Source organism: Balearica regulorum, chromosome 3 (assembly GCF_011004875.1).
Source record: "Balearica regulorum gibbericeps isolate bBalReg1 chromosome 3, bBalReg1.pri, whole genome shotgun sequence".
NCBI lineage: Eukaryota > Metazoa > Chordata > Aves > Gruiformes > Gruidae > Balearica > Balearica regulorum.
Genome location: NC_046186.1, coordinates 8191718 through 8214719, shown reverse-complemented (window position 1 = coordinate 8214719; position 23002 = coordinate 8191718). Strand labels below are relative to the sequence as shown.

Sequence of the window (23002 nt, the reverse complement as noted above, 5' to 3'; positions counted from 1 at the left end):
GGGGGGGTGTCGCGCATGCGCGCTGGGGAGGCTGTGGGCGCGCGGGTTCCGCGGCCGTTCGCCGGGCGGCATGTTCCGGCGTCCCCCGCGTAACTTCCGCGGCCGGCGGCGTGCGGCTTCCAGCGGCAGCAGCGATGAGGAGCCGGAGCCGACCGCCGCCTCTCCGCCAGCCCCCGGCCCTGGCTGCGACTCCGAGCGGGAAGCGGAGTCTGAGGAGGACGAGGGGGAGTCCCCCGAGGGGGCCAAGGCCGCCGCATCGGAGGGGCCTCTACCCTCAGAGGAGCCGGCGGGAAGTCCCGGGAGCCGGGTGGAGAGTGGAAAGGCGGCTACGGGCCGAGGGCCGCGCCTCGCTGGAGCTGGAGCCGGGCCGGCGCGGGGGGGAAAGGTGCTGCTGAGCTTCGGTAGCGAGGAGGAGCGGGAAGGTAAGGGTTCGGCGGCGTCTCCCCCCCTTCCGGAGGGCCGGCTGGGCCTCACCCGCCCCGCGGTGGCAGCCGGTACCCTGGCACCCCGCCGGCTTGGAGAGCAGGCACCCGGGGCTCGGGGAGGAGCAGGCAGGCTGAGAGCTTGGATGGACGGGCTGCGCCTCCGCGCCCCGCGCACGGCGGGTGTCCTGCCTCGGCTGTGTCCTGCGGCACAGCAGCTCGCCTTTATACCTCCTTGTGACCACAGATGGGAATGCGATGTTACAGGTGGGGCTGCTCTGAGCGTTTTTCAGAGAAATGCATTTAAGAGTAGTTTGAAGATGACACGTCTATCTGCTTTTTTGGTGGGAGCATTTAAAAACTGCTTGGAGCTGGAGAAAACCAGAGAAAACAAGAAGATAATGTATGATTCTAGGACTAGCATAGTTAATGATGAGCTAGCTTAAATAACTGAAATTTAAATGTTTAATTGACTCTTCTGGGCTGTTTCTTTTGCGGCTGATGACACAAAGCGGGTCAGGGCACCTTACAGGAGTCACTTGGTGATGGATACAGACTGCAAAGAAACAATACATTTCAACAGGACGGTGTTGGTGTACCGAGGAGGCTGAGCTGCACAGTTTTAAGTTAAGAGCTGATGGATCTTGAGTGATAAAGCCATAGAACTAGTTAGACTTAATGCAACCAGAACTTAAAAAATATGCTGTGCACACATAGAGATTATGTGCACTTTATATGTAATACGTATATATATATGTGCACATACACTGCTCTCTTTGTTAATGATACTCAGAATCATTTTGTTTTATCTGGATAGGTGAAGAATTGTTTAAAATTAAAAAGCCATCCTTCAATGAAGTAACCTTTAGAATTCAGAAGAAGGAAAGCCTACTGCCTACACAGACAGAAATTGAAGAAAGCAAAAGTAAGACTTTTTTCAGTTAAATATTTTATGGAACACTTATATGAAAATATATTACAAAATCGTTAAGTAAAGAGTGATGTACAAATACTGCTGTTACATGTCTTTCACTTGTTAATTGAACCCAAGATTATATTTATAATGGTATTCTACAGATTTTCAATTTTAATCTATTTCTGCTGGAATTATTTTCCGTATGACCTTGGTAAAATGGTATCAGAACTTGGAGGCTGTTCTTGAGAAGACCTGGGTATGCAGAACCCCTATAGTATATCAGAGTTAATAAACTTATGATAAATTTATACCTCGGATATATATCATATCTTTCAAACTCTGGGACAACTATCCAGTGCTTATTGCTGTCGAATTGCACCTTGATCTGAGTATTTGCATTGAGAGAAAATGTGAGCTTAGCAGGACTTTGATAGAACTTCATGTAAACCTTAAACTTTGTGTTATTAAACAGTTGGCTGTTACAGCATTTGAATGTTTTAATTGAATGCAATCAATAGTCCTGATTGTTCTGGTAGTATTCCTAGTCCCATTGAAATATATTAAGTTTCTTACTGGGATATTTGGGGTCTGTGTCTTTTACAAAGAAATGTGTCTGAAAGTTCTCTTCCCCTCTCTTGACATCTCTATCAACTAAAAGATAGACCCTAATTGCTACTGTTAAATAAAAATTAATTAGATTGAGAAATAATGTCCTTTGAGATTGTGATTCAGATGTGATGGTAAAGTTTCTTAGTAACTTCTTATGAAAGTAACCTTTTCCTCTTATAACAGGGGGCACATTCTGATGATTTACTGAAGAGGTAGTGGCAGATGAAGAGAAATCAATGTTTTTAAAGAATTGGAAGATAATTAGAGACAAGACAGACATACATAAACCTCTATAGTTTAAACAAGGACTCCTTCATTGTTAATGCTAAAAAACAAAAAAAACAAACCCCGCTTTCTAAATACAGTTTGTAAAGTCAAGGGAGATGAATCCAAACATGCTATGAGCTATCAGAATGTTAATCAGTTGCTGCCTGGGAACTGATATCGTTGCCTTTGCGCATGTAAATGTGTTCTGTGTCTCTGAAGGGTATTAGTTTAGTACTGTCAGAGATGTTTTGATTCAAGACAAGAACTGGCTTGTAAATTACGGAGTGTTGGAAGATTTGACATATTTTTATGAGGATAGATGGAGATGGATAAGTGACCAGTCTTTGCTGGAGCAAGGTGTAAATAGTAACTGGTAACCAGTTATGGCACATCAGATTCCAGCAACTGAAACAATGAATCTTACTTTTTTCACCTAAACCAGAAATCTGTCAGTTAGAGCCTAGAACTGGCAACACCAAAGGCACTCGTGAAGAAGAGGAGGAGGATGAGAGTTATTCCTCATTAAGTGAGGACAACAACAGCTCAGACTCTGAAAATGAATCCAGCTCTCTACAGAGGAGGAAGGATTTATCACCAGGTTAGTTTGCTGGAATTTTTTTTTTTACAGGATGTTATTTGACAACATTCTTTCTTTGAAGTACATGACAAGATAGGTGAGATGAATCCCATTCAGCTTAAATCATGTAAGGTGTAGGCATCTTGTTTGTGCTGAATCAGGGCTACCCTTCTTCTGAAAGAATAGTGATGGTTCCCCAATGTTTTTGTTTGTGGATGTTTGTTGTATTTCTGTGTTAATTTTGGAAATGGATCAGAAATGATGACCATTGGTTTCAGAAGAAAGGCAGCAAAAAATTCCTGTTTAACCATGCACAAGTCCCTTCATGAGATTAAAATATAATCTCATTTGTGCTGATTTGTGACCTTTGGATTCCTTTGTAAATTCACAAAGTTTAGGAAGCCTGATCTTTTAGGGACATGGGAAGAAGGAGCACAGGCTAATAGCAATTTCTTTAAAAGAAATAAGTCTGAGCTTTGTCTTTAGATTGAGAGCTACTTTTTAAGGGTGCTTTGCCATGTCCTTATATTCAACATGGTAAGTCTAATAGAAAAATATCTTGTGCCCTGTATTCAGAATTGCACAGTGATCCTGAACTGTGGTGATTATTGATATTAGGTGACATTAGGAATGATAGTGTTGCTTTTAGTCTTTTGCTTAGATTTTCTTTCTCTTCAATGCAGGTAATATCCCCAGTGCAGCTTGTATTGAGGCTGCTCGGAGGAAACGTCACTTGGCCAGGACACAGGCTGATTATCTTCCGCTGAATGTTTCAAACAGTCATCAGGTGTCTCGGAGAAGAGAAAGCAGTGACTTAGAGAGTGAAGATGAGTCTGATATGAAGAATCTCAATTTTGTTCCTAAAATGAGAACTCTTAGACAGAGGATAACTGAACACATGGGTGAGTTTGTGTCACTTCTCCCAGTGGTTGTGGCTTTATTTTACTGATGTCTGGAAGAACATGCAACTTGCCCAGTAAAGCGTGAGTGCAGCATAAGGCTTTGTTCCTCCAGGGGTCTTGGCAAAGGGCTACACAGCTGGTACGTGATGTTTATTTGGGACATTAACCTGGTTTAGGTCTCGCTAATGTGATACAGGATGCTTTAAGAAACATTTAAAAAATTATTTTTGGCCTTGTTGACTGAAAAAAATTGCCTTTTAGGAGGCACAGCATTTAATGTGAATAAAGTTGCTCTAAATCCTGCCTCAGGCTTCCGGTCTGGTCTTCTGAGTGCTCACCCTGCATCAACATTGTAACTGTTCTTGAAAAAGGGGAAAAAAAGAAACCAACCCCTCAACAGCACAGCTCTTCAGAAGTAAAGAAACCTATTGCATGCAAAGCATATCTGGCTTTTCCATGCTTTTATCCTCTTTTAGCTGCTTATAGTTTTGTTTATGAAGCACTAGTTAGCCTTATTTGAATAAGGGTTATTCATAACTACAAGCTGATTATGCAATTCCAATTAATGCTAATGAAATATTTTTGTATCTATAGTAGAGTGTACATTTTGGAACACTCAAGCATTTGCTGTGTTATAGTCTGTTCTTACACTCTTATTTACATGTGTTATACACAACTTTACTTTGAGACATAAAAAGGAGATGGTGTTGCTCCTTGTACTGCAGTAGTAGTTGTCCAAGAAACAATATGTTGGGGAAATTAATATTGGCGTTGAATTCTGCAAATCCCACTAGCCATTTCCAAGCCATCCTTGCCTTTCAGTCTGGAAGTCCTCCATCTGCAGGTTTTTTTAATCTGCTGGTTTGTGTGTATCACTTGGGAGATACATTGGGAGAACTATTGTTGCTTTAGAGGGAGGAGAACATGAGAGGGGAAAAATAAAGGATGTAATTACATCTAATAATGATTGTTTTAACTTCCAGTGTCTGAGGGTGATGGATCAAGTGAAGATGAAGCACAAATTAAGTGGGAAGAACAGCAAATAAAGAAAGCCGTTAAAGTCTCTCAGGTGACACATGCTTTCCTAGCCACTGGAAGTTGCTTTTTGCTCATAGGCAAGAGAGCTTGTTTGGAGTACTGTCCCATCTCCTTCCTGCCCTCTTATTAGAGAGGTTTTTAGGAAGTTACACCCTGATTCTTCAGGGAAAAGATGATTAGAAATATGGGAAGATGATAATCAAAATCTGCAATCCCTGTCTAGCTGTTCAGAAGCAGGTTAGTGCTGTCTGCCTCAGAGGCAGGTCCCCATATGTGATGGAAGACTGAAAAGCAGAGAATAAAATTCTGAACTCTGATTTTTATTTTTTTATTTTTTCCTGTCATGCAAGAGATCTTTGTTATGCTTAATTTCTGTTGGGTGGCAATCTGAGAGCTCTTTTTCACAGTTCAGCAGAATTCTTTTTTTTTTTTTTTTTTTTTCTGGTAAATAATTGGTGAAAATAAACTGTGTATCTTCTGATGACCTGGAAGTTTTGTTTTTGGCTTGGATCACCTACTCTGGATCAGACTAGGAAAATCTGAATAATCAGTTCTTTATGTCAGAGTAGACAATAGTAGAAATTTTTGCATGTTAAAACGCAGGTAGTTAAATGTAACTTTCTCCCAGTCCTCTTTCTGCTGCTGAATTTGAAGTCCTGTGTGATTGATGTTCTTAGGTCCTCATACTCTGCTTATTTCTGGAAAATGTTAATTTCTGCTGTTCAGGAAACTGCAGCAATTTTTAGTGGCAGACCTTCTTAGTCATAGACTTGATTGTTTCAACTGATTGTGTTTTGTGGCTAGATTTTAATATACAAACTTCTACTGTTTTAGATACAAACTTCTACTGTTTTAGCTTAATTTATAAGCTAAAATTCAGTGGAATTCTTTTTTAGTTATAATTACAGTTAAACTGAGCTGTCAGAGTGAAAAATCTGTCTTTTGGTCACTGGTTTTGTCAGAAGGTAGCATTCATATTTTTGGAGGAGGGGGAATCAGAAAGTTTACTATGAGAAAATAGAATATTCAATAACTAATAGATGGCAAACAATTTATCATAAATGTATTCAAATACTTTTTAAAAAGCAAGATATGAATAAAATCAGATATTATCGCCACTTGGCTGTAGCTTATTTCTAAATTTTATATTTAGACTCTTGATACTAGGGAACTCTCAGCTGTCAGTGTAGAAGCATGATGCATTATTGAAAGCTAATTAATGTTTTCAGACCAAGACATCCAACTTAAGTGTACCTGAAGTGATGTATTACTTTGTGCTGTTTATATATGTATGCACTATGTTTTTATACAATATATATATGCAGGGTTTTTTACTTTGTTTTCTTTGCTTTTATGTTGTACTTTTCTGTACAATGTTTACTGTACTTAATTTGATGATTGAAATATGTATCTTTATATCATATGCCTTGTGTATTTGAGTGATGATCTATAGAGCTGCAGAGGGAAAACTTGTGTAAATGATGTATTAAAAATTAATGCTTAAATTCTTGTAGGAAACTTACGATGATGCTTCGCTGCATAAATCTCAGCCAACTAAACCAAAGTTTGATCCCTCTGTTTCTCTACCACCTGTAACCTTGGAAATTGTGAAGAAGCGACTGACTGAAAGGTAAATCCTGTTCTTACGAGCTTAACTTTTGACTTGTATGAGGTTTTGTCACAGAATGAGAGATGACAGCTTTGAAGTCTTATTCTTTTTCCAGACTGTTGGAGAATTTTTGGGTGGTTATTTCATGTGTAATATGCCTCTTGTGATGTCCACTAGAGTACTACAAATTTTTAACTTTACCTGGCAATGTTTTGTTGTGGAGGAGCATTTGAACTTTTCAAGAGTGCTTTATCAACTAGAACTTTAGAGAGTAGGTTCATTTAAGTGGCAGCAGCTTTTTATGCTTGCTAGTAGTTTTTGACAGGAGTGTTGATTCAGTGTTACATTTACCCAGAAAGCAGAACTTCAACCAGGGCAGATGGAGCTGGCAATCCTCACTCTCTTATGGTGGCTCTTATACCTGCTACAAATAACTCAGTATTTCCTAAAGCAGCAGTAAATTCTCTGCAGTATGTTTAGACAAACTAGAACCTGCCTTGATGACTTTTTTTCTTTAGTCGTGTGCCAGGCTGTGACTTTTCTTTAGCAGTTCAGCTGCTGTATGGGCAGCTGAAGTGTCCTGGGGTGGAAGTGGGAACCTCCAAGAGTGTGTGTGTGTGATGAGGACAGCTGGGGTCAGGCATCCTAAGGTAAGCCATCCCCTGGCATCTCTCTGAGCACCAAGAAGCAGCTGTTCCGATAAGTTTAGACAAGTAACGTTATACAGTTGAAACATAAATATGCACTATGGACTTGCCCTGAGTTCTCTCTGTATATGCTTTGCTTTGTACAGATCATCATTGACCTGCTTGTTTAAAGAATTGCAACTAAATTGAACTAAATATTTCTGTGGAATTGTATACTTTCTTTGACATAATCACCTGAAAGGAATAAGTTAAATGAAGTATGAATTTAGATACAGAAACAAATAAGACTATCAAGAGTGGGAAACCTATTTGGAAAATAGCGAGAAGGGGAGAGGAGGAACCTGTTTGATGTAAGCTTTATAGATGTGTTTAACATACTAAATGCTGAAATAGGTTTTTGGTTTTGGGTTTGTTTTTTTTGTTGTTTTAACCTGTAGCACAGTGGAGAGCAATAGCTTTGTTGAGTTATTTTAATTAAAAAGTGTTCTGTGCTTCAAGGAAATGAAGTAAGTTGCAGTCTGTTTCTTGGTGCAGTTACAGGCTGGCTCAAGCTGGGCAAACACTTGGGTTATGTGAGGGGTAAAGAGGAAGCAGGATTATAGTATATGTAAATGTTCCTGTGGTACCTATCTAGTAGTTAGTGACAGCTGTAGATACAGGTTTGTGGGTTTTATCACCTAGTAGAAGCAAGAATCCTCAGTTGGTTTGTATTTAGTAGTGAGTACATGGTGAATGCTGATAGGTTCTGCTATCCATGCAATTTATGTTAAACTAGTGTGGACATGCTGACATGAGCTGTAGTTTTTGCCAGATTACATTGGGTAGAATCCGTTTGATGTGGTATCACAAAATTTGGCTTTTTACAGGTTTGGGAAGCATGGTGAATTGAGAGATCTAGGTAAAATGTCAGTGGTGCTCTCAAAACTAGCACCGCAGAACTGACATTTGAGTCTCCAAAGCATGATGCTTGTCCACACCCCATCCTTCTGCAAATGTTGGCACGGGTAAATCTTTCAGTGCTGCTTAGGTCAAATGCAAGTACTATTTTTAGCATAGGCAAAGATTTTTTTTATGTGATTATAATGGAAAAAATGATTTGGAATGTGCTAGCTGTTAACTTAGCAATAGTTTTAGTTGTCTGGGTTTCTCTTTTTTAGGATAACATCATTACAGGATGTGCACCGTGCTCACCAGCGGGAGTATGAAAAATATATGGAGGACATTGAAAAGTCAAAGATGACTGTCCAGGAGTTAGAGAAGTCTACGGATGCAGCTCTGAATTACAAATTCTACAGGGCCATGAAAACATATGTAGAAAACTTGATAAACTGTTTGAATGAAAAAGTATGTATATTTCCCTCTTCTATTTTTTTTAAATGATAAAGGTGCATTCTGTAAATGAAAGATGAGGGGATTTTTTTTTTAAATGAGGGATGGCACTCAGGAAAAAAAAATGGTTAAAGATCAGTTCTATCAGAAATTTTAATGTAACAGGAAACAAAATAAAGGGAAAACAAATCAGCTTTCACCTGAAGTGATGATCGAGCTAGTATTGGTATACTGATGTGAGCTGTGATCTCACCCAGATTCTCTTGGATGAAAACAAAACGTTGTTGGAGGGAGTTTTCTGCAGGCCTAGTAACCAGAGTGCACTGAAGTTGAATGAGAGGTGGCACTTAATTTAACTTTTGGGATCTCTCAAAATGTCTTTTCTCAGGTTTACGTAACCTCATGTTAGGCTCAAGTCGGGATTGAGTTAGCAGAGCTCTATGAGAATTTGTCTAAGTTATTGGCTGCAAATAACTGCAAACCTTGTGTGTTTAAAAAGATTAAGATTGGCAGAAGGGGAGGAGGTGCCTAAAGTTTGGCCTCAGTGAAAGTAAACTGCTTTTATCCTCTATAGGTAGTGCTGTCAAATCTCACTTATGTCACTTAATTGCATTGCAATTGTGAATTTCTTTACGTAACTTCAAAGAGAACAAACATTAGTTAAGGAATAAATTTTCTTTAATGGCTAGTGGCTCAAAAGTAAACTGAAAGCAAACTAAATGCACCAATAGTGTCCCGTTGAACCTTTTGTATGAAGTCTTGGGTAGTCCTGCAATGAGCAACTGGCGTTTAGTTTGTGTTTTTCAGTCTTACAAAAAAGCCTGAAAAACTCCAATGACCAGCAATGTACTTTTCAATCTGTAATACTTTTGGTTCTAATTTCACTGCTATACTGAAACCCCATGGAAACTGGTTTTTTGTTCATTTTTTTTGGATTTTAATTAATTGAAAACCTGATTACTGTTTATTTCAGCTGAAATGCATTAATGATCTAGAATTGGCTGTGCATCTACTTCTTCAGCAACGAGCTGTGAGGGTATTAAAACGAAGGCAAGAGGAGCTGAAAAATGAATCCACTTATATTCAGCATCTGACAAGTTAGTATGAAGTTAGAAGTTATTTTCTTATTGAAACTTTCACTCTTTTTGAGCAGAAATATATGGTTACCTTTTGAATGAAGTTTTAAATTTTTGCCTTTTGATCTCCTTTCCCCTTCTCATAGTCAGTAGGTGTGCTCTACTATACCTCCATTGAAATCCTTACCTCAGTAAGGCCCGCAATACTATTTTTCTCTAGTTGAATAGTGAACACAACGTGACCAAGTACATTGTCAATTTTTAGTTATTCAACTCCGCAATTTTCCCATCAGTATTTAAAAAGAAAAATAGAGTAAGTTTTTTAACATGGTCAGTTTTCTAGTGGGTCTGAGGTTGGCGAAAGCTTGCTGATGGAGGATTCTGTGAATATATGAAAAAGCAGTGTGTTTATCTGGCAACATCACTTTCATGTGCGTGTCTTTGAGGCTGTGCATGTGCTCAGAGTGGAGGTTTCAAAGTAGGAGGTGACAGGTGAAGGCAAGGGCATGAAGAAAGAAAGGGTTTTATCTAAAACAAAACTGTGGCTTTTAAGTTACTGTGGGGAAAAATAATTACAATTTTCTTACCTTGTATTTTCTTTCCACACTGGTGTATTGTTTATATGCTGTGTGAATCTTTGGCTGCTGCTGTTTAGGAAAACCAACCCAAACCTCCAAATCCAAACCCGTTAAAACTGTATAGGCAAAACTAGGAACAATATGCTTGGAGCTGCCGGGTACAGATGGAGGCCAGATGCACCAGTTTCTGGTCACTGTTAATCAAACGGGTTCAGTCTTCTCACTACACAGCATAAACTGCTGATCAGAGAGAGCTAGCAGCCTGTATGATTTTTGTCAAATGATGTAGTAGACTCACAGCAGGTGTTAGGAAGGGTAATGATGTAATAATTGCCATTAAAATGATTTTACTTCTTTACGGCTCATTACAAATGAGACTGTACTTAGATACTTAACAGCATTTTTAATCACTTTTTATTTTCCTAGTTGTATTTAATATAGTGCAAAGGCTGTTTTTTCTTCTATGATAATACTTCAGTGGTAGTATACTTTTCTTTTTGGCATATTGTGCGTGTATCAGCCAGCTAATAGCAATACAAATGAATGGGCCAACTAGAAAATGCTTCTAGTTTCTACTTTTGTCTTGGATTCAAGAATCAGAGTAGGGGTAACTGTGGGCACGCAGTCAGTGACCACTCAGGGAGCAGGAGACAGTGGGGACCTGACTAGTCTGGAAATCTAAACGCAATGATTTTGAATAGAGTAAATCAGGGATTTAAGTTCCGTTACAGTGTTGGAACCAAACCTCGACAGTTATTCTCATTTATTACATGGTTTCATTTTTGACATCCCTACACTTGCCTTTCATACTTTCATAAGAACCTGTTGTGGAAGATAGTAACTTCCTTTTCCAGGATTGGGAAGCAGTGAGCGTTGACTGGAGTGTCATCAAACTCACCTTTTCATCAACTGCTACAAGAGAATAACCACATCTAACTCTATGCAGTTAACAAGTAATATTTACTGTGCATGATTCTGGAGACTGTTAGAGTTTTGATTCAGAGGTTTGATTTTTCTTTGGCTGTCTTCCAAATGAAGAACAACAGAAGGAGAATCAGTGTTTCCTTATTGAGAAAATAGCAAAAAATAAAATTACTTTTAAGTTTCTGTTTCTGTCTTCTCATAGGTGGGAATGACAAACCAAGTAATGGTGGATTGGAAGGTGGTGAGAAGACACAGCTTCTGGAAATGTGTGAACACCGAAGGTAGGTATTATGTATATGTACACTTAGCTCTGATAACAGAAAGCCAGTGTGCAGTACATTTATGTTTGCAGTGATGAATTTAAACCTGTAGGCTTCCTAAGTGAGATCATATACAAAATAGGTATTTGCTTTTTGAAACTATCTATTTGTTAATGACATTCTCTTCATGTTGATTTGAATCTGAATGCTAATAGATCTTGTTATTTTAAATTAACAAGTCTTAAATGAGGCTATTTACAAAACTATATGACAGAAGTTTTTTCTGTCCTGTTGTAATAAATAAAATTATGATGTTATACAGAAATACATTTTTGTATTTTGTATAGGTAGCAAAAAAATGTCAGGCAGTATTGTTGCTGCTGGGGAGGTGGTGGCGACAAGTGAAGCAAAGCAATATCTAGCTAGCTCCTCCCCTGCTATAGTAGGCAGATACTACATTTTGGATATTACAGTGTTCAGAGACTGCTATGTATTTTGCACTCCCCCCCCCCAAGTTATTGGGAACTTTGAAAGTTTTTCAGTTGCATTGGTGCCTCCACTCATAACTGTACTTTGAAGTGGCAAGAACTTCAATGTTTTAATGGATGAAAAATGATACAATAAAAAATTCCACTTGAAGCAGTCAATCTTTATGCTAGTTGATGTAAATAACTGTGAAATTATTTATACATATCATTTTCATATCATGTATCATTTTCCTGTGGCAGAGATGCAAGATAGTGATTTGATAGTGATTTTACCACCTGTTAGGATTCTTAGTGTCCTGGCAATAGTTTTTTTGAGCCCAACTGGTACTTGGGTGCTGTCACAATTTTTATGTGGGTTGTTGCACAAGTGATCCAGAATTGAGATGTCAGACTGAGAGCTCAGTAGTTTCCTGTACACTAAAACTGTCAGGGATAGTGTCCAGTACCATGTTAGATGTGTAGTGTTCTGGGTGGGATGAGTTATTAGCCTCATCAGCGGGAATGAGGTGAAGTGAAGGTTATTACATGGTTCATGGGGGAGATCAGAGATGTTTATGTCAGTTCTCAAAGCCCCTTCTTCTGCAGTTTCTGTGTCCTTATGCTCACACAATTACTGTTGGTCCCTGATTGCGTTTCCCTAGGCTGTTGCTTTCACAGCTTGCTTTTAGTACATTTTTTGAAGTCAGGTTATTTTTCATTAAGCTTCCTTCTGCATACGAGGGGAGGATAACTCATCTGAGTTAATTACAAAATACAGGACTTGCAGACGGCAAGTGAGAGAGTGTTCAGGAGAAGCAGATCACCGTGAAGGCATGTCGAGTGATGATGAGTTGACTCCAGCAGAGGTGACTGAGTTCCAGAAGAGCAAAGGTTGGTGACAGTCTTACTGTGATCAAAATCTTTCTGATACTTTTCAATGATTTTTTTCATTTTTTAGGAAAGGTGAAAGAGATACTTCGTTTGAAATGCATATTCTTAGTTACACACTATAGAAAAGAAATGCATCCAGTCAGTTCTGACTAATGACTTGGGAGGAACAGATGTATGGTTGTGGATTTCTTTTGGTATGAATTACTGTGTGGTGGCATTACACATTACTGTTTCAACTGGAAGTAAGCTCTCCTAGATTATGCCAAAGCTGATCTGACAGTATTCTAGTGCAATGCAATACAACATGTTTTGTATAATCAATTTGTTTTCTGAAGATAGGGTGATTTAAAGATTAATGTTTTAATTTATCTTAAATGAATAGATTAAGAGGAGCAGGGAAAGGCATAATACTTTTTCTCCAGATAACAGCAGAAGGGTTTTCATGTCTGAAGTTTTATCACTGTGGAATAAAAGTTTGAAACATAGTGGTTGTATAAATCTGTGGGATAGATCATGAAGGAAGTCACCTTTTTTTGGTCTGATGACAGTATTTTTTTCTGAAACTGGGTTTTCCAGGGAGCTGGTTTTAAAACTAGTTTCAGTATCAGGTGTGCCAAAGACAAATGACAAGTGCAATTATCATACAGCTATTTCTTATGTCTTATAGACGCCTAAACTCCTTCAGCTTATGCTTCAATAAGTTCTGTGATTGTTTCTTTTTATTCCCAATGAATATTATCTGTAGATAACGTTTTAGAGGATAGTAGGAAAATCTTGGAAGATGTACATGCAGATTTTTGTGACATCAGAAAAATCCTGTTGAAATTCCAGGAATGGAAAGAGAAGTTTCCTGATTCTTATTGTGACGCTTATATTGGTTTCTGCCTGCCTAAGCTATTAAATCCATTGATCAGGGTTCAGTTAATAAATTGGAATCCTCTTGAGGTAGGTGCATCAGCTGACTTTGTTTTCTTCAAAAATTGTATGTGTGTTTGTGTGTTAATATACTGGTGATCCCTGTGCTTCTGGGCATTACTGAAGCAGTTGGCTGTAGTCAGTAAAGCCTGTTATGTTTCTGGATGTCTTTGTAAACATGCCTTTTCTGCCCTATTCGTCTTTGTCAGTTAGTGATACATGTGAGTATTTCTGGCAGCCCAAAGTATGCCTGAGCAGAGGCACACCGTTTGCAGGGAAGATGTGTTCTGCGTGGGAACTGTTATGTGGGTTGTAGGGATGTTCCAGAACCCAGGATAAGTATGTTAACTCGGAGGAGGTCCATGCCCAGAGACGCTGTGGATGCCCCATCCCTGGCAGTGTTCAAGGCCAGGTTGGATGGGGCTTTGGGCAACCTGGTCTAGTGGAGGGTGTCCCTGCCAATGGCAGGGGGGTTGGAACTAGATGGGCTTTGAGGTCCCTTCCAGCCCAAACCATTCTATGATTCATTTCTTCTTGTCAAGTCACTCTTTCTATATGAATCATTTTAGTCTGTATTAATATGAAAAATGAGATGTAGTTATTTCTGTGCATAGTACAGTGCATTAGAAATCAATGGAAAGATACTGTCTTGGTCTCAGAAATTTGAAGCATGTGGTTGGAATCTTCTTAACTTTCTCCTTACTTCCAGCCCCTTTTGCAACACTCCCTGTAAAAAGAATTCTCCTGAGTTCTTTGAAGACACTTTGACAATCCCACCCTTTACGTTCTAGATTTAAATCTAGTTTTCCTGATTGGTTGTTTCAGTCTGTTCTGTGATGAGAGGGGGAGATCTGAAATTAAGTGAGAATCTTTGTGGTATCATTGGATGTATTTTTGCATGGAGTTTTTCTCAGTCCTGATCAGCTGAACAACTAATAAGAATGATTTTTCAGCAGAATTTTACAGAATTGGAAGAGATGCCCTGGTTCAGAGCTATAGAAGAATTCAGTGATGCCAAAAATGTATCTGAACCAAAAAAGGATGACAATCCTGATCAAGAAGTTTTGCCTAGGGTGATTGAAAAAACTATTCTTCCAAAAATCACAGGTATAGTAAGATTGTCTTGAAAATGTTCACTGCAGCTAGGTAATCACACCTTAAATAAAAGCGGTAGCTGTCAAATAATGTTAGTTATATAATTGTGCTCCAAGATGTAATGATTATATAGTTCCACAGAGTGAGACTAAGTTTCTGTGTAAGATTATTGTGAGAGCTTTTTGTATGTTTAGTTCTGCTGTGTTGTAATGCCTTGAAACTAGAGCAGATAACCTCTTTTGTATCATGAATGAAATAAATTAATTTTATATATATATATTTTTTTAGCATTTGTAAAGAATGTGTGGGATCCTTTATCTACCTCACAGACAAAGAACCTTATACAACTTTGCAATAACATCTCTGAAAAACAAGTCCTTTCCAAAAATGAATGCAGTCGAGCAAAAGAGGTAAAAGCCCCTGTGGTATTGGGAAAGGGAGAACCTCATCCACTGTGTGAGCCTTCCGCGCATGCTCCTGTGGGTGCTTAGAATGTTGTCCTGAAGTTGTTTGTTTATGACTACTTGTTTGTTTTGTCACTTTATATTAAGAAAACTTAACAGTTAAACGTCCAGCTCTCTGCTCTCGTTATTGAAGATGATGGCAGATGGGACACTCTTGAGGCAGAAATTAGCTCCCGTTCCTAGAAAAATTCTATTTGTACCTATCAAGAATCTCATCACAGATCTAATCTTGCCTCATTGCAGTAACAATGGTTAGAATTTAGATTTGCATTTACATCTTTCAAAATTTGAACTTTAAATGCTAGTAATGCTCCAGTGGTCAACTCCTTTATAAATAAAAGCTTAAGTAAATCTAGAATTTTAAAATTTAAGAATCCCCAAAGGTTAATTGATTGGCTAGGAGAAAGACTGCTTCTGTAATCTTTGAAATCTTTCAGTAATTACATTTATACACATAGTCACTCCAGTATGCCCTTCAGCCTGATTGCAGTTTTATTCTGATGTAAATCTGGAGGTTTATCTGGTATAAAACTGGTGAAATGGGTGGATGTTTAGGCCCTGAGTATCAAAAGAAATATTTTTAAGAAAATGTTTATGTCCTCCAACTGAGCCTTCCAAAGGTTGCTGATTTGAAACCATGACTTGAAGTGGTACAACTGACTCTAGCCAAGATACCATTTGTACAGAAAGTAAGATTAACCAGAACTTTAAATAAAAAGACTTAAAAAAAAAAAAAAAGGTGACAATTGATGGCACCTAAAAAACCCTACTATCCTATCTATGGTGGTGGTTTGTGGGGTTTTTATAACATAAAAAGCTGTGAAATTCTCTGGAGGTCCTATGTGCATAACTTATTTTGTTGTTAATCTATAGTTTTCCTGCCTTGCAAATTAACCTGCAAAAAGAGGCCTCACTTAGGGAAATAACTTAATCTTAAAAAAAAATCCTCTAGGTTAACCCTATAGATAACTACAGCTGCAACTCGTCTCCTCTTTTCAATGTGTTAATGAGCTCAATGTGTATTATATAAAAGTGACAACTGTACTTAGCTCTAATTGGCATATTACACTTCTAGATGAACAAAATAACCATTGAAGTTGTTAGAAATGGAAAATGAAGTCTTTCTTGTGAGGACACATTAATAATTTCTTTTTTAATAGGATTTGATAAATATGGTTGTCCTAAGAATGAAGAAATCTGTAGAGGAAGATGTGTTTATTCCTCTGTATCCTAAAAGGTAAGCTGACTCTGGGACTCAATTTTTTTTTTTTTTTTAAATTCCTCTACCCTTCTCCTGCACAGATGTAGAAGAAATATTGTAGACATCCGTTAACAGGTAATGGGATAAACATGCCTTCTACTGTTTTATTATAGGAAAGGTTATGAAGTTTTATTCCTGTTCATAAACTCTTTCCAATAAGAGTAACTCCACTGGCTTAATGCTTTTTTGCTCCTGTAACCAAAAGTTTTCCACTATATGAGATCCACAGCCTGGTTTTAGCCTAGCAACCTGTATCTGAGGGCCCGTGTCTAGGTGATCTGGTGTCATGTGCATGTGTCCCCGATTCCTCCTGTCATTCCTAAAATAGTTTATATTGATGCTTACTACTGGACACTATGTCAAGGATGGGAATGAGTGGGAGCCTGGGAGGTCTAGGGTTAGGGTACAGGTAGGAGAGAAGCTTTGCTGAAGCTGGTGTAGTATGTTTAGTTCTAAGCAATGCTGTTTTGATCTGAATCCATGAAATGTATTGTGTGGAAACACAAAAGTGTTTCCAGTTGGTAATTTTATTGGCAATTATTTCATAGTAGTTGTATTATAATGGGTTCAGATTGACAGCTGTTTCCCTACATCTTTATTCTGGCTGTGGCTGTCACTGCTGAAAGAATGCCAGAATTAACATTCATCAGGATCTAAGAGATCAATTGTCTGTTTATCTTTTGAAAGCAAACAAAAAATAATCCTTATTTTACCTTCTTTCTTTTTTTCATGACTAGCTCTGTGGAAGACAAATCATCACTGTGTTCAAAATTTCAAGACAGACGGTTTTGGTCAGCTGTTAAGGTAGAGAAAATGTACCTGTGTTTTTCTTTGAAATTCATTTCAGTGAAAATATATTTTTGTGAAATATATCTTCAGGCAACTCTGATTCTTGGGAGTTTAATACATTTTTTTATTAGGATGGATAACTGTTTTTCTCAGTGAAGGATGTGTTCTCTGTGCAACCTGCATGTGATTATTTAAGAATGAACTACAAATGAACACTTTATTTCTGTTTACCCAACTAGTAAGTCTTCTGCAAGAGACTGACCATCTGTTCCTGCTGGTTCATTTTCCTGAGTGGGTCAGCCAGGCCCGTTGGCCTTACACCGTAGTAATTAGTCATTGCTGCTCTGCTGACAGACTGTCACCTGACACTATGGGGACAGACAGGTTCATTTGGGGATCCTGGGCAGAATGATGATGGCATTAAGTTGTAGGTACAATTAAAGCTTTATTTTTTTTTAACAGAATTTTATGATCAGCATAGCATTTTATGATCAGAGTAGCACAGGAATTCTATAATTGGAATTGGTGTAGCACAATGCTGTAAGTAGCATAGCACAGAATTTATAGGACAGCTTAGCTTACGGTTCCTACACCTGGACCCTCTGCAGATTGAGTCAAATCTTAGTATTTTGCTTGCAGTATCAATAATAAAAGTCATAATCTAGACTCAAAACATGTAAAAATGCAAGTCACTTGGTCCTCAAAAGAAACAGGATGGTGGAGGTGTCCCTGGCCACACAGGTGCTTGTGGATCTCACTGTCCAGCAGCAGTTCTGGTGCCAGTTCCCCTTAGGACTTGTAACTGCCCGATTTTAGATGGTGTTCTGTGTGCTGTTACATGTGCCTGTTCTGTGATGGAGGTCATCACCTCCAGCTGGCTGGTGCCTAGGGCCTTCGAGGCTGTTGAAGAAGGCAGTAGTCAGCCTGGCACCCAGGAATTTTGAGGCTGACAGGGAGGGGAAGAAATCTGTTTGGTGCACAGGACCTTCATGGCCTGATAATGAGAGGAAAGGGGGCTAACATGTGACCAGCTTGGTCACAGAAAATAGCCATTTGTCTTATAAAATGGTGTTAGTTATGTTAACTCTTATTGTAGAGTATCATCACTGCATATTCATATGAGCACATCACTATAGTTTTACTTTTGGGGTGCTGAGTTGGGAATTTCTGAATGCCTGTGCTTCACTTCCTACTTAAGATATGCTTCCTCTAGGAGTAGATTTGGACTCCTACCAAAGATGAGATTTAGATGTGTAAAACCCCATTAAAATCTGAGACAATACTCCAGTTCCCCTGCTATTCGTGATGCCTAGCCCTGCACAGACTTCCCGTTGTTGTGATGCAGAGCTTCCTTTCTGTTGTAAAGTTGAGGAGGCTTCTGTTGTAAAGTTGAGGTCTCTGCCAAAAGACTTGCTACCTCTGCTCCTGCTGCGCAGGAATCTGTCGTGGACAGATGAAGAGAAAGCAAGATGGAGCTTAATACTTGGAGATCAGGACACCTAGCAAAAACCAAGGCAGACTTGGGATTGTGGTCCCACCTTCTAGGACTGTGTGTTGTGTTTTCCTGGAAGTCAGACCTGGGACCTTTGCCCTGCAGATAGAAATCAAAAGCTAAAAGGAGAAAACTTCAATCTTCACTGTCACAGCAGTCATCTTTGAAGGGGTGATAATGGAGAGTGGTTTACAGTGTTCTTGCTGTGTATATCTGTTGATAGTTGTCAGATAACTTTTTTTTTCCTGGAGTAGAGGCACGAATTCAGTCACCTCAGCGTAAATAGTACTGCAACTCATCTGTGTTAAACTCGGGATCTACTTAATACTTAGACTAGTGTGACTCGTCTGTGCTTGAGACTGCTCTCTGGCACTGAGACCCACTGCTGTTGTGCAGCTATTAAACCCCGTCTTCATCATGCTGTTAAACCTTGTCTTTCAACATGGGTTGCCAGTTGCCATCTTCACAGTGCTTATTAGGAATGGCCTCTAAACCATGCCCAGAAATTGCGTGGAAGAATACTCGTTGGCTTGGGTGGGAAGTGAGCCAGGAACTCCTCTAATGCAAAAGTACAGGTGGAAGTTCAGTGTTTATACCTGCTATTGCCTAACTTGCCTAGTGCAGGTATGGTGTGTAGCTCAAGTGCTTCTTGTTTACTACGCTGTGTACCTCCCTGATTAATGCTGGCCAATGGAAGCGCTCCTTTCTCTTTGATCTATGCTTTAGTTGCTCATGCAGTTAGATGGAAGTGTCCCATCAGCTGCTCCAGAGAAATATGCCAAGGCAGTGGGCTTTGAGTGCTTTTTGACTGGTGACTGCAGACAGAGCATGTTGTGTCTGTCAGGGTAAAATACTGTGAGATTAACAGTTACCTTAAAACTAACCTGTTCTGAGTTAAGGGAAAAAATAGTCATGTTCTTACATCAGACTTAAAAATTACAATTACAAGGATTTATAGTGATAGGGGCATCAGAAGAAAACTCTCACTCCCTAATAATACTGAGATAAATTACAAAAAAATCTTTGTGCTGCTATGAACCGTGGCTACCAACCTCCCTCATGTTAAGTGGGAGTGTGTGTACTCTTATCCTGAGCAGCTGTAGTAACTTTTTTTATTTCTGTCTTGTGTTCTCTGAAGATTGATCTAGAATTGGATGCCACTTGTTCTTGGTCCATATTTCTCAGACCACGTGTCTTAAATAATCTTTCCTTCTTTCACGCTTTCAGATTTGATTGCTAGCTCTTCTGTGAAAAGAATAAAGCGTAGTCATCTTTTGTACTTGAGCCTGAGCAAATTGTTCACCTATTACAACGGTAAAATGCTCTTCCTAACCTTGGGAGGTCATACATACGCTTATTAGGGTACAGTTCATATGCATATATAACATTAATTATCCTACTTGATAAGATTATTTACTACATGCAGCTTATTAGTGGCTAACAGTAAGTATGGAGAGTGTGAGTCCTGGGTTTCGAGTACTTATATTGGATGGACATCATATTATCTTTTTATGTTTATCTCGTATAAAACTTGTAATCTTGTCTTTAGCATGCTTCCAGCCACCAGGTACGCGTATTCTCTGTTTCTTTATTCCTGCAGCTGCTCTCCAATGTTCTTCTTTGGGATGGGATTGTGCAAGAAGATACAGTCCGTGATTTGGGACTGAGCAAGTTGCTGAATCGTTACCTTCTTCTGACCCTCTTAAACACACCGCCAGGGCCAGATAATATAGAAAAGTGTAATAAGGTAAAAGATGACACGTACACGGGAAGAAAGTGTTTGCTAAAAGTTGGTTTGGGTTTTGGTTTTTTTTTCCATGAAGAGGGATCCAACTTAAGATGGAATATTAAAAAAAAAAAATAATTAACATTTAAATTTTTTTAAAAAAATTATTTTTTTTGAGACCTTGGTGCATAAAAGTGTTTTAGAGCAAATATTGGTCCATAGGTTCTTAAGAATAACTGCTTGTAGGGATAACCAATCTTGCTTTCAAAGAAAAAACACAGTAATAATGACTGAACCTGCCAAAAAGAAAAGTCCCTGTCAGAAGTGATGTGGTTACACTGAAAGACTTTTCTTTTTAAACTTTTTCTGAATATTTTTTGTGTTAACAGGTGGTTGCATGCCTCCCAGAAAGATGGTTCCGAGATCTTAAAAGTGGATCAACTCTCCCCGAGTTACTGAACTTCTGCCAACACTTGCTGCAGTGTGCACGTACGCTACACAAGAACAACCACAGGTAGTGGAAAAGGCTTTCCTTGGGATTCAAGTACTTCCTCCTATACTTTGTGTTAAATATTTCTTGAATTACCTTAAGTCTCATATATTTGACGCTTTCAAGGATATTTTTGTCACATAGAAAAGAAAAGATGGAGTGATAATGTAAAGGAGCGCTTTGGCAGCTCTAGTTTAATGTGACTGAGGCACTAGATGTTGGGTACTGTTACTGATCAGTGTAACCAAGGTCACCTGATGACAAGCAGCCAAGGAGAGATACCTGACGCTCTAATATTAATAAAGTGTACTTAAGTCTTGTACACAAATGTGTTGCTGTATCAAATTTATTTACTTATTTTTTTTAATTTATAGTAATGAAACAAAAGAAGTTCTTCTCCTGCTGGTGAAAGTCAAAGCTCTGCATATTGTTGAAGACTTCATTGAAGAGAACAAACTTGAACACCTTAAATCGATGATTGAGAAATAGGAATTTTTGAAGCAACACTTGTATTACTGGAACAACCCTGATATTCACACTAATGCAGTTTAGTGGATCCCGCCTACTCAAAGATGTAGTGGTAATCACTGTCTTGTTAAGTACTTGAGGTTTTTTTTCCAAATGTCTTCTAGTGCCATCTACTCCTAGGTTAAGGAGAGTTTTTAGAAGTTACAGTTGTCAAAGTAAAGCGGTGGTTCAGGCATTCTGAAATGTCTGACAATGCTTTATTGCTTTACCCTTTTTTGAGGAGTTCCTGGAAAGATAGAAAGTGCCTGTAAAGTTTATCTCTGCTAGCAAGGAGACAGCTTTACAAGCTATTTTCAGTATTAGTTGCTAAATATCACTCTCTGACTCAGGAGATACTGAGCTCCTCTAACTTGTGGTCAGCAGTGATTTTTTTGGTAGGGTTGTTAAACCGTCCCTAATTAAAAAGAATTCATAATGTTGCAGAGGTTTTGACCTTGACACAGAAAAAAAGAGAAGTCAGTGTGGGGGTAAGGAGCTTGACTCATGAATTGATGATCAGCGGGGGCTCATTGAGGTAAGAAGTTACACAAGAGAATGTCTGGAAGAGCAAATGTAGTGATACGCACCTGATGTGTGTAGTTTTGTACCTGGGTGATACCGACTGAACTTGTGTGCACAGAGCTGGAGTTTTTACTTTTAACAACAGACATCTTGAGGGGAAGCACAAGAACAACTTGAGTTACTTTCTTCTCAGTAACTGAAACTTTACTTTTCCTTTTGCTTCCCAGTAAGATCTACTGAATGTTACTTCATCATACCCTTACTAGATTTCTGATGTTTTCTAACTTTGTATTTTTGCAATAAATACTGTTAGAGACTAATAAGGATGCTTTATGTAGAAACTCTAGTGTCAGACTTTGTATGTTTACTCCTGACTTTCTCCAGAATCTTCTGGGACTAGAATTTAACTCTTGCAGACTTAATCCCTGTGACTTCTTGTATTTTTTTTAAGTTAAAAATATATTTTTGTAAAACATTTTAATTGTAAATAGCTTTGATCAGTCTTACAGACAAAAAGATGACTTTTAAAATAATTAATTTTGAAAATAAAGTAAAAATATTTTGCTCTGTTAATGACTCCTACAGTTCAATTGTTTAACATGTGACAAGAATGTTACTAGAAGTATGAAAGAAACCCAGACACCATTAGTCTTACATTAAGTTGCAAATCCTGCTAATACTGAATTTATGTTGCTTTTCCTCTCAGAATGCCAACAAAAATGCAGTAGTTGATAAGCTTGTGGTGATTGCTGATGATCTCATTGCTCTTCTCTTGTTCTCCTTTGTCTCATCCCAGCTAAACCTCTCCCCTGAAGCAACCAGCTTTGTGCTATTATGAAAATGTAATAGATGTTTTATCACAATTTAGTGCTCTTGATCTTTCTTTCCGGAAGAAAGATCACTTGTAATCCTCACAGATTCACAGACTGGTAGGGGGGTGGAAGGGACCTCTGGAGATCATCTAGTCCAACCCCCCCGCTACAGCAGGATCACCTAGAGCAGGTTGCACAGGATTGTGTCCAGGCAAATTTTGAACAGCTCCAGAGAAGGAGACTCCACAGCCTCTCTGGGCAGCCTGTCCCAGTGCTTGGTCACCCTCAGAGTGAAGTATTGATCAGTACTTAGAAATAGCTAAAGGGTGAGTGTCAAGTCAAGTCATCCTTGTAGCCCTCCGCTGGACTCTCTCCAGTTCTCTGTCTGTCTGGAACTGGGAAGCCCAGAACTGGACG

General features: G+C 38.8%; 1 protein-coding gene across 2 annotated transcripts; it reads left to right on the top strand.

The window, feature by feature from the left end:
• Positions 1-22343, top strand: GCFC2 (GC-rich sequence DNA-binding factor 2). Of its 2 annotated transcripts, none has more exons than XM_075750490.1 (18): positions 1-422; positions 1240-1347; positions 2657-2812; positions 3475-3693; positions 4677-4762; positions 6246-6361; positions 8145-8331; positions 9290-9413; positions 11097-11175; positions 12400-12512; positions 13258-13457; positions 14384-14534; positions 14811-14932; positions 16147-16223; positions 16985-17051; positions 20129-20275; positions 20644-20768; positions 21119-22343. In XM_075750490.1, the coding sequence occupies exons 1-18, from the start codon at positions 71-73 to the stop codon at positions 21231-21233; spliced, it is 2544 nt and encodes an 847-aa protein (XP_075606605.1). In that variant the 5' UTR covers positions 1-70; the 3' UTR covers positions 21234-22343. The 2 variants fall into 2 exon arrangements, with proteins under 2 accessions (XP_075606605.1, XP_075606604.1); XM_075750489.1 differs by having other exon boundaries at positions 14381-14534.
• The last annotated feature ends 659 nt before the right edge of the window (positions 22344-23002 follow it).

Coding starts and splice junctions, on each gene's coding strand:
- GCFC2 (XM_075750489.1), top strand. CDS start 71: ATGTTCCGGCGTCCCCCGCGTAACTTCCGCGGCCGGCGGCGTGCGGCT. Junction 12,513..13,257: donor TGAGTTCCAGAAGAGCAAAG/GTTGGTGACAGT, acceptor TATTATCTGTAG/ATAACGTTTTAGAGGATAGT. Junction 20,276..20,643: donor ATATAGAAAAGTGTAATAAG/GTAAAAGATGAC, acceptor TTGTGTTAACAG/GTGGTTGCATGCCTCCCAGA.